At 35.4% G+C, this 12,445-nt stretch overlaps 1 protein-coding gene across 1 annotated transcript; it reads right to left on the reverse strand.

The window, feature by feature from the left end:
• Positions 1-646: 646 nt before the first annotated feature.
• LOC144960987 (host cell factor 1-like) lies at positions 647-11,197 on the reverse strand. Its single transcript, XM_078894346.1, is given in 13 exon segments — positions 647-884; positions 1,232-1,428; positions 1,793-1,973; positions 2,402-2,523; positions 4,215-4,286; positions 5,721-6,047; positions 6,297-6,330; positions 6,685-6,830; positions 7,962-8,039; positions 8,042-8,361; positions 8,627-8,714; positions 9,419-9,640; positions 11,024-11,197. Coding segments are annotated over 13 exon segments (2,118 nt in total). The 5' UTR covers positions 11,184-11,197; the 3' UTR covers positions 647-713.
• Between the last annotated feature and the right edge of the window lie 1,248 nt (positions 11,198-12,445).

Genomic DNA, 12,445 nt, shown 5'->3' on the forward strand with positions numbered 1-12,445 from the left:
TCATTATTTATTTATTTTGAAAAACTGTCGTAAATTTAAGCTATCATCAGTTTCACTAGGATAAATAATGAAAAATATTCAAAAAATTGAGGTTCTGTGTAAAAGGGCCAATTGTGGTAGAAGTCCTACAGAAACAGAATTGTATATAAACACAGACTGGTCTGACACGCTGTCTAATGCCATCTTGGCATGTAATATGTGGCAGACCTGGCAAATTGAAAACTTCAAATTTAGTAATTTTTATGTCATTTTTTAGTAATTCGAGAAGGAAATTCGTAATTTCTGAAATTGTGTACGGACAATCACATTATTATTATTATCATTATTATAGTAGTAGTAGTTCTTCTTATCATTATTATTATTATTACTATTTAAGTATTACTAAGAATTAAAAATTCGTAATTTTCCATAAAATTTCGTATTTGGCTATGAAATTTGTCTAAAATTCGTAAAATTACTACAAAATTTGGCAGGTATGATGCGGTGTGTATGACAGACAAATGTGAAAACAGTTCAAGCAAATGCTTTTAAGTACAGCCCTTTAAGTGGCAGCCCAGAAAATTGTCTAAAATTTTCTCACAGACAAACAGCATGTTAACGTAAAAGCGAAAAATGATGATGAAACGAGTAAAAAGATTGTGACAACACTGTTAGGAATCTGACGACTGAAAAAAAATTGTACAAAAAAAAATACTCTAAAGAAAGTATATCAATCAAAGCCATGTTTCACTCACAGTTGGTTGGACACTACTGATTCCTAGAATGGTTGGCGTTTGCCCTGATGTTGACTGGGTGCTTAGAACTGTGGCTGGTTTACTGATGCCACCTGCTTGGGATGTCACCAGCTTTACGATTGTTGCACCTTGGGGCAAAGGATTCTTTGGCTGAAACAAAATTTAAAACAAAATAATTCTAAACATTCAAAAATAGACGTAGCTTTCAAATTTAAGAAAATGCAAGATTTCAAAACCTGAGAAAAATTATTTTGTCGCAATCCAAACCTAAACAAAATTATCTGGCCAGTGCTAAAGGAATACAGAAAAAAAAAATGCATGTATGTTGATAAAAGAAAAAAATTTAAAGAAAAAGGAAAGAAGTGAAGGGAAAGAACAAATACAGAAAGAAAATAAAATTAAAGAAAGATTTAAGAATCAAACTAGTTTTAAATTTACTTAACTGATTAAAAAAGCAAATAGCAAAAAGCAAAACACAATTCATTCTCTTGACTCACATTAGCCATTGTCATTCCTTGAGTAGTCTTGACCAGGGTGACAATCTGTGACTGTCCAGCATTAGCAGTTCCTGCCTTGTGGACAGTGATGATCTGCTTGCCTGCTATACTGGTGGCAGCACCGGCTGCTGCTTTCAAAATGGTAGCACCAGACTGGCCCACGCGGACTGTCTGAGTGCCTGGTGACAATGTGGTTCCTGAAACAAAAGAAAAAATAACACTATGGACATGAAATGAAATATATCTTTGATAATAAACCAAAAGCAAATCTCAAATTATCTGTCTCGCCAGATCAAACCATTGATATAAAAATAAAGCTTCAGTAAGGGGTGTCACACACTTTAACATTTTTTCCACAACGAAACTGCACAGAAGTACTTCACAAATTATAATAGTTGAAAAGTAATCTCAAAAAATATTCTAGTGTCCAATAAAGAATCCCATACATAATCTGACTATAATTATCAAGTCTATGCTCGCCAAAATGGTCAAATATGCAGATAAAATGTATCAAACAAAACCATATAGGAAATAAACTATCTTTTATATTTTTTGACATACCTGGTAATTTTGCACCGACGGGTGTAACCTTGACACCCCCTGGAGTAACAATGGCTGGTGTGACAACCTTGATACCAGATGCAGGTGTGGTGGTGGCACTGGCAGGGGTCCCAGGGATCTTTTGAGTGGCTGCAGCAGCTGCAGCTAAAGCTGCAATGCCAGACATATTGCCAGCTGCTGTCTGGAAGGACAAATTAATATGTTAACAGTACAAACGAACAAGATATACAGCTTTTTTAATCAATAAAAATATTAAAATTTACTGTAGATTATAGAAACAATAAACGACAAAATAATAGTATGAACACGTAGATAGCATCATTTCCTACAATTTTACATATGATTGTTTTCTTTTTTTTTTCTAATCTATGGAACAGAAAAGAGAGATATGAAAGATCATGTAAATGTGTTACGTTAATTTATAATAAAGATGTTCTTTAAGATATAAATATACACATGAAAATGTTTTAGAATGGATGGAGTCGAGTGAACTAACAATGGAAATATCAATCCACGTGCGAGAAAAATAGCAATTTCAGACTAGCCAAAAAAAAAAGAAAAAAAAGAAAAAAAAAAAGACAAAAAAAAAAGGGGGTTTCTAAAACTCACTGTGACAGTAGTGACACGTTGGCCTGCGGGACTAGCGTTAGCAATTAGAGGGGAGGCTACCCTGATGGTGTTTGTCACTGGAGTAATTGTTACAGGGGCTCTAATGCGTGGAGTGGCAGTCACTGGCAAATAATAAGGAATGGAATTTAATTTAATAAGAATTAAAATCAGTCATGGGTGACAAACATCATTCAATCAATCAATCAATAAAAACATGCCATTTGGATTAATTGAAAAACAGAATAGATGTTAATTTTCTGAACCATTTTAAGAAATCTTCATTAATTACCGCTGTGCTAATTCTGACCTGGGTAACAAAAAAAATAAAAATTCATGAAAAAAATAAATACAATTTTAAAGTGGCTAGTAGAGGGCAACGCTTCCTTCTCTTGAAAAGTGTAAATCATTTACTGTTTTGGATAGGTGGAGAATATTTCAAATCCAAAACAGAAGAATTTTTAAAAATAAAAATAATTTCATTTGCTATATATACCAGTAATGTTGTCCTAAGGTTAATGTTTTCAATAGCAATTTTGACCCACCTCTTTAAGTGTCATGTAATATTTAAATCTGCTAAGGTATGAAATGCATTTACAAAACAAAATTTAACTCGAAGAAATGTATTTATCTGATTATTTCAATTGTAGTGAGCCACAGTGATCACTTCCATAAACAGGATGATAAAAGAGGGAAATAACCTTTTAATATCTTTTCAATTATTTGTGAGGCTGGCTGAGAAAACCCGGGAAGATGCGACGAAGCTTCGACTTCAGATGTGAACCAAAATCGAAGAAAAAGTGTTTCACACAGCAACAATTTTATTCCAAAAAAAATTCATAACTTGGGTCCTATTAGACATAAAAATAAAATTTTAAGTGATAAATGATCAGAAGGGTGCGGTCTAAATCACTGCATATATAGCTAAATTTATTAAATTTGAGCAGCTTTCCAGGTTTTCTCAGCCAGCCACATATATATCCTCACATTAATCATCAAGTTATAGTTATATCAGTATATTGAGACAGTTGTAACAGGGACGAATTTTGGGCTTCACAGAAAGCAAGAATTTCACAGCTGTTACAACCCTCAAAGTATAAAACGTCAACAGTAAGAAAAAATGCCATGCTGATATAAAACCAAACCTTGTTGATACAAGTCAAGTGATAAAAAAGTCAAGTCAGTTTACATGGGAAATGGGAGGGGAATTCCATTAATGGTTGAAAACAAAACGAAAAGACAGATCATCATTATAGAATTTGAATTTTTTATATTTACTGCATGGATTTCAAAACTATAGCAGATTATCACTAATGTCCATGAAATGACGAAACGGCAAATGTAACAAATGCAACAATTTTCAAAACGACTGCTGAAAGCAAAACAAAACTGCAAAATAAATTTATTCAAAAAGCAAAAACATTAGTTAGGCAAGCGGAGCAAAAAAAAAAAAAATAATGATTCCAACACCATTCGTTTAATGATACCACTGAATCTTTTTTTTATATTAAATTTTCCATAATTTTTTTTTTAAAAAGAAAAGAAAAAAAAATAAGAAAAAAAAAAAAAAAAAAGAACAAAAGAAGCTCAACTATCCAGAGACGGGTTAAGTAAAAATAAAATGAAGAAAAACCACCCAAAACCCAAAACAAACTAATCAATGATATCAAACCCAAAATGTCTATGGAAAAAAATGTTGCTAGTACAGTGGCAGCTCACCTTGAAACAAAAACAAAATAAAATAAAATTTTTTAATCGGGATTTTATAACTTGTTGAGAGAAATGCATGCGAGAGTGATTGAATTCATACTGCTACCTTTGAAGGTTTGTGGTGTATGACTAGCGGTCAATGGTGAGACCACATTAGACAGAGTGCGTATGGGAGTGCCTGGGAGAGGGAGGTATGGGTCAGTGGTGCTACATCATTATGTTTGTCTATTCAAATTATATTAGTAGGTTACAGGTCTTCTCTATGATGAATCATCTTTTATTAAAGAAAGAGGAACTTATTTGCACTCTAATATTATAAAGAACTAAAGAGGAAAAAAAAAAAAAAATTTAAATCTGACAGAACCTGTGTGCATGTAACAATTCAAGTCAAAGAGTAACTGAACACAAACAGAAATCAGTGCCAGTTCAAGTGCCAAAGAAACCTTTTAAGACCACAGTAAAACAATTCTGATTATAGCATTATAGAAAACAATATATACCTGTGTCATATGTTTGTTTGTTTTTGAGGGTTTTACGGCGCTTGCAACACATTTAGGTTATATCAGCCAGTAAAAAGGAAGAAAATGGGACAGTAAAAAGTTCTAGAATTACAATTAAATCACCCAAGAAAAAGTACGACATAGGGGAACTGGGAACAAATAGGGATCAGATGTAGATTCCAAGAGCACACCACCAATGTACTTAGTTTGAGATCACCTATAAGTCTCATCCGGACACAAGCACAAAATCCAACAAAGAGTAATACACTCAAAATAACAAATATAATAATACATAAGAGAGATGATTTACAAAGAAAAAAATATTATCTCCCAAAACAATAACTATGCATTCGACTGTTTCCCTCCCAGCTAGGACTCCAGCCAGGGCCAGGACAAAAACAAGTAATCTCTTTCAAAGACAGAAAGCATGTTGGAAAACAGATATAAGGGGATAGAAGACACAATATGTTGCCTCCTGCCCACTATGGGAGGTCAGGAACCCCACCCAGATGAAAAGATAAAACTTAGGTGCAGTTCCAATAAAATATCACTTGTATGAGTGTGTAGGACTGCCAAAAAGTGTTTGTATTTATTTTATTTTAAAACATTGGAGAGTTTTTAAAAGGTCATTAACAGCAAACAAAATACGTTTTATTGTCATTTATATTGAGGTCGAAAGATGAGAAATAACAAAATCACTTCAAAATCAACGACACTGCCTAAAAAAGACAAGGCATGAAAATAGGAGCTTGTGGTATTCAGTGAAAGATTTTGAAAGTTTTAAAATATTAAAGAAAGGATGTATCAACATGTAACAAAATTGGAATGATTTAAAAGAATCTGTTTGATTTCAAGGGAGAATGGAAATTCTACATATGAATTGAAGGCATGTCTGACACACAGACTGGCACACAATTACTGTGCAAACTGGCTATACATTTGTGGCACACAATTACTTGGCAAACTAAATTTATTCGCACCACCAAATCTCATTCATAACTTTGCAAAATTTACAAAGGGTTATTTTTAAGGGGTCTAGAGAAACTGTAGAGAAGCCAAACCAAAGATTATAATTGACACACAGCTATATTACCACTTGAAAAAAATCTCACCTGGAGCAACCGGTCTGATGATTCCACCGTGGGGCGTGACGGGCAATTGGGGTCTGGTCTGTGTTGTGGCAGCTGCAGCAGCAATCGCAGGAGTAGGTGTGGCGGCAGCGGCAACAGGCACAGGCGCTACAGGGGTGGTGGGTGTGGAAGGTGTTGGAGCAGGTGCGGAAATGGCTGGAGTTACAGCGGATGTGGTGGCAGGGGGCATGTCATATTTCTGTAACTGGAGTAAGTAGGCATCAGCGGTGGGCACTGCACCCCATGATACTTCTAATGTATTGGTACTGGCACGAACAAGCTGGACTCTTGAAGGAGCAGGTGGTTTTTCTGTGAGATTAAATGAATCATTAAGATAAATAAATCAACAATGAAAGAATTATCAAATTAACAAATAGAGAAAAATCAGAACAGAAATATGAATAAACTTCAGAAATCAAGAGCTCACTTTTATCTCAATAAGGATGGCACTACGTGAATTACCTATTTAAAAAAAAAATCTGGAATAAATTCTGGAATACATTATTGTGAGTCAGTAAATCAGATAAATGACATAAAATACCATAAATTCAAACTCACCTGTTTCAAGGAACCACAGGTCTTTGAAACATACCTGAAAAAATGGAATACTTTATTACAAATTTCAGATAAACTTAATAAACTAGACAAAAGATGAGACTGGTAAATCATTAATCTACCCCCCCTCCCCCCAAAAAATAAAAAATAAAATAAAGACGGATATTTATCTTCAATAAATAACTATAAAAATTAATTAAATAATCAATTAGTTTTTTTTTAAAAGAGCAACCAAACCATGACCTCATCGGTCAAGTAAAGCTGCTTTGCAAAAACGAAGGTCTCAAATTCTTTCTCTCTTTTTATCATGAATGCCCCTAAACACGTAATATACTACTGCTACACAGCTTTCAAAAGACAAAACCCAAGATAAGTAAAAACTGTCACCCACCTGGTTGTTCCATGCTTTCCTATAACCATCCCTGCCGCTCCAGATGTAAAGTCGCGTGTTGATGGACACAGCACAATGGCCAGCTCTGGCACGAGGCAAAGCATCCTCAAATACTTCCATAGCAAGAGGCTCCCAAGTCATTGTATCTACAACAAGGTGTAGATGAAAAATGAGAGGCATGATGTAAACACACACAGTAACTTTTAATTGGATACTGGACCATTAAAACAGATAGAAAAAGACGGGGATCTAATTCAAATAATGTGTCAAGTTTGGTATGAGGTTGTGTATGGAAAAAAAAAAAAAAAAGAGAGAGAGAGAGAGAGAGAGAGAGAGAGAGAGAGAGAGAGAGAGAGAGAGAGAGAGAGAGAGAGAGAGAGAGAGAGAGAGAGAGAGAGAGAGAGAGAGAGAGAGAGAGAGAGAGAGAGGGAGAGAGAGAGAGAGAGGGAGAGGGAGAGAGAGAGAGAGAGAGAGGGAGAGGGAGAGGGAGAGAGAGAGAGAGAGGGAGAGAGAGAGGATGTTACTAGAGAAGGGATGTGTAGTTAATAATTAGTATTGGGTTAAATAAAACATCAGAACTATTCCAAGTGTGTACTATTTTAGTCTTGATTCATACAGAGAAGAATACATAGCTTAATTTTCTCACTCATTGAAAGACTACAGGGTCAGTCAGACAACCTCATTGTGATCCCCCAAGTAGTTGAGAGTAGAGGGTCTGCACGATAGACATAAAGTGTAAAGTTTGAAAGCCATATTTTTTGTGTGACTGGATGGCTCAGTGACTCTCTCTCTCTCTCTCTCTCTCTCTCAACAAGGAGGGTGCCATGTCAATTGAATCCTATTTTGGCTCTCTGACACTGTAATATTTTTATTATTATTTTATTCATCTAGCACTTCTCCATAGCCTAAATTTCTAATCGCTTTTCAAAGATTCTATGTTTTCAGTTTCCACATCTGATGAGCCCAGAAAGCCTTTATCATTTTTACAACCTCACAAATCCATACACACATAAGATTAAGAGGCAAGCTTGCCAATTCAGGAGACAAAAATTTACTTAACTTTTCCGCAAGCACATCCACCAACCACTACCTGTGCGTTGAACTCAAGTTAAAAGACATTAAGTACTTACTTTTTTTTTCTGTTTAGCATGGTTGGAAAATATACTGAGGCTTTTTAACATACTGAATTAGTAAAGATACTGAAAACTGGCAACCATGAAGGGGACAGATTTGCTTTCACCTACAATTTTGAATAGATGCATTCATGTTCCACTCACCGATATTCAGAGATGCCAGTGTGTTGGTACACTTCCATTCTTTCTCATGGGTGGCCACTTTGACATCATCCATAACAAGGGCACCCAGCCACCAAAAACAAACATGCGGGACCCAATCACTGTGGCTGAGTGAAGGCTTCTGGGTAATGGCGGCATGCCAGATACATGTGGCTGCACCCAAGCCATTGTCTCGACATCCAGCATCCACAGATCACCCAGACGACAACCGCTCATGCCTCCATAGATAAGAAGTCTAGGACGGCGGCCATCTTTTTCAATGTAAGCAGCTGCAGAGTGAGATTCTCGTGGAGGTGGTGGAATGCCAACAATGGAAGGTAAATCCCATGCCAGTAGATTTGATCCAGGCTTCATTTCCAGTGTGTACAAATCATTTAAATAGCTATATAGGTAGGATTTAAGAGAAGAAAAAAAATTTGTTTTAATTAACTATCCTATTCAAAACCTACAGAGAAAACGAAAAAAAGTGATAATAGGAATTAACAAACGTAATATAAACAATGCTCAAATAATTTGTGGCAAATTTTGTTGAAAATTTAATTTTAAAAAGCAAGAAAAAAAAGCAAGGTAAATTTAAGATATTTCCTTCAACTTCAATACATGAAACGTGATTAAATAATTCATTAATTGTTCATAGTGATACATACCGGGGAATATTATTCTTTGGGTCTTCACTATCATTTGCCAAACCACCAAATAAATACCCTTTGTTGCCAAGCATCGTAAAGCTGTGACCTAAAAAAATGTAATTTTTAAATTTAAGAAATAAGGTAATTCATAGGTATATCACTATATCATTTTTGTCATTAAAAAAAAAAATTTTAAATCCCAAATCCAGACATTATCTAAGACCAAAGACAAATAATTCACGACTCAGGAATGGATACTCTCAAAAGACATATCCAGACCCGACACAGGTAACATCTGAATATTCTTTGAAAAAAAAAAAAAGGTGTGAAACCCAAAAAGATTTTTTTACTTTCTTTTATGAAATACCCCTTTAAAATGGTTTTGGAAAGGATAAAGTTCAGTTCAAACAGGTTGCACGTCCCATTGATTACAAAAGTGAAAATAGTTTGACCAATCTTTGTCGAGAATTTGGTTTGAAAATCCCTTTAACAGCTTTAAAAAAGAACAAAATACCAAACACAGCACATGTCGGGATCAAAACCCTTCGCCCTCATCAACCAACAACTTTAAACAATGAAAACATAAAAAATATATCACTAAAAAAACAGATTAACAGCAGTGAAACATTCAGCTCGTGTGGTATTTTGTTCTTTATTTAAAGCTATTATATTTATTTTTGTATATTACTTTTTAAAGCTTCTAGCAGCTTATTATCATTTTTAAAATCCTGAATCTTCAGGAAAAAATACAAATTTGGCCCCTTAAAATACGAAACATATCAATTAAATCTGTGTAAGAGGCAAACTTACCAAGTCTGGGACAGGGAGGGGGTCCAGCCCTCGGGGACTTGGGCTTGAGCCTCTTCCACTCCCAACGGGAGGCTTGAAGCTCATACAACTCATTCGAGTACTTGCCATACTCCACCATCCCCCCAAACACCAGGATACGGGTTCCATCACAAATGAATCCATATGCAGCACACCCTGGAGGTATGTCTCCCCTCACAGCAGGTACAAACCATTGATTGGTTGCTGAATTAAATGAATTTGCAATTAGAATAACAATAATATTAATAATATCAATTAATAATAATTACAATAATAATAATAATAATAATAATAATAATAATAATAATAATAATAATAATAATAATAATACAACTCTGCAGTGAACCCTCATTAATGACTATATTTTTAAAACAGTCACGAAAAAAAAGTTCTTTTTTTTTTCATTTTTAACATCTTAAAGTTAAAGGGCAGTCAAATAGCTTCACACAAAGCTCAAAATACTTTGCAGTGGTTCAATTTCAATAATCTCAATGAGAAAAGTTTTATTTAAGTTGTTTTTTTTTCAAATTATAGCCCCAACAACCTTGTGTGGTAAATATGATATGGCCCCCACGCACCATCCCAAATAAAAAATAATTAAATAAAAGAAAAAAGAATTGTTTTAAAAAATCAAAATTACGTAAATGAAATTTTAATTTATGGGTTGAGGAACTGACTAGATGTCAGATGCGTTGAAAACTGCTATGTTGGACGGCACAAAAAAAAATAGAATTGAAAATGAAAAAAAAATGAAATAAAAGAGAGAAGGGGTAAAGAAATAAAAATCAGAATCATTGTGATTGTTGAGTTAGAGCCTGCGTTTCCCGTTGCCATAGTTACAGTAAAATTTGTAGAAGTGGGCGGTGGTTTTCTGATGTTTTCAGCTCAAGATCTTTTGCATAAAAATCAATGAGCTGGTATCACACATTTTATTTTTAAAAACTATCAAAGCGAGAAACGATTACTGAAAAACAATTGCCACCATCAGGCCAGAAAGAACTTATTTCCCCGGCAGATTCGATCTCGGCAAAATCAAAGAGGCTGGCGTTGTCTCACTAAATCTCTATGTTTTCGAAATTCCGCGAGAAATGGAGCTAAGAAAGACGCCATTTTGATTTTAGCGTTACCGATTGGAATTTCCAATTTGAATCCGCAGCCAAAACAGAATAAATGGAAAGAAGTGGTTGATAGCTTTGAAAGGGGAAGAAAAAAATGAAGCATGAATGATTGTGAGATTGCAAATGTTAGTTCATAATGAAAATTGGGGCGGTTTATTTAGCTTTATATATTCAGTAGGGCGCCGCCATTTTAACTTTTTTTCTTTCATACTTTTCGCACAAAAAAAAATCATAAACAGTATAAAAGCAACTCTTTGAAATGATAACAGATTGAAGTATAGTGAATTCTACATTAAGCGCAAGATAAAATGTCTTGAAAATATCGATGAATGCACTTAAAACAGGAGATGAGAGCGTAAAAATACATGAGAGTAATAAGCAGTTTATATTTTTGCAAGGGCCGCGCAAAGCGAAACTATGGCGGCCATTTTGAGAATGGAGATACTCTAGCCGAAGACAAAAAACTTACACGTATTATAAACATGGAGTTCGTCAACAATCCCTTCATTTCCACCACCAAAAACAATCATCAAATCCTTTATGGAAACAGCACGGTGACCATGACGAGGTCTTGGACATGGCCCTGATGTATTGGTTACTCTCTTCCATTTCAATATGGGAGCCGCCATATTGAAAACACAACTATAATTTTAATGATGCCCGTATGTAACAACATCATTAACATATCATGTGACTATAAACGAGATTTTGTTTCTAAAAAGGTTATAAACATTAGAAATATTTCAAAATATTTTCATTTAGTATACCCTTAAAGATGTTTCATTATATATGTTCTGAATTATTTTGTATTGTTTTTAAATTTTATTTACGGATTTTAAGCTTCAGAAGGCGAAGTTCTTTGAAAGGTCAAGGGTCAAACTCTCTCTCTCTGTTTTTAACAACAAGATATGAAGTGAGTAGAAAAGTGCCAGAAGACAATAGAGAATAAAAATTTTTCGCGGCGGTGGTGGGGTTTGAACCTGCGACCTTATTGGTACGACAACTCCGCCTGGCAGGTGAGAGCGTGGCTCTACCGTGTGAGCTATCCACGAACACAAAAATATTCGTTTCAAACCCAAGTCATTTCTAGATCCCTCTCTCACCCACTTCTTGAGACCGCCGATTCGTTCGCACACCACCATCGCGAAGTAATTTTGACCAGCAGTTAAGCTTAACAGCCAATATTCTCAACACAAACATATAACATCGAAACGATTGAGACATTGAGTATGCTCCGGTGTATGGGGTGAATTTTTAATTCAGAAAAGTGAGTGGAGCAGGCACTTATGTTGGTAACAACAAGATATGAAGTGAGTAGAAAAGTGCCAGAAGACAATAGAGAATAAAAATTTTTCGCGGCGGTGGTGGGGTTTGAACCTGCGACCTTATTGGTACGACAACTCCGCCTGGCAGGTGAGAGCGTGGCTCTACCGTGTGAGCTATCCACGAACACAAAAATATTCGTTTCAAACCCAAGTCATTTCTAGATCCCTCTCTCACCCACTTCTTGAGACCGCCGATTCGTTCGCACACCACCATCGCGAAGTAATTTTGACCAGCAGTTAAGCTTAACAGCCAATATTCTCAACACAAACATATAACATCGAAACGATTGAGACATTGAGTATGCTCCGGTGTATGGGGTGAATTTTTAATTCAGAAAAGTGAGTGGAGCAGGCACTTATGTTGGTAACAACAAGATATGAAGTGAGTAGAAAAGTGCCAGAAGACAATAGAGAATAAAAATTTTTTGCGGCGGTGGTGGGGTTTGAACCTGCGACCTTATTGGTACGACAACTCCGCCTGGCAGGTGAGAGCGTGGCTCTACCGTGTGAGCTATCCACGAACACAAATATATTCGTTTCAAACCCAAGTCATTTCTAGATCCCTC

Source organism: Berghia stephanieae, unplaced genomic scaffold (genome assembly GCF_034508935.2).
Source record: "Berghia stephanieae isolate SIO BIC M18660-M18661 unplaced genomic scaffold, UCSD_Bste_1.3 scaffold1172, whole genome shotgun sequence".
Classification (NCBI taxonomy): domain Eukaryota; kingdom Metazoa; phylum Mollusca; class Gastropoda; order Nudibranchia; family Aeolidiidae; genus Berghia; species Berghia stephanieae.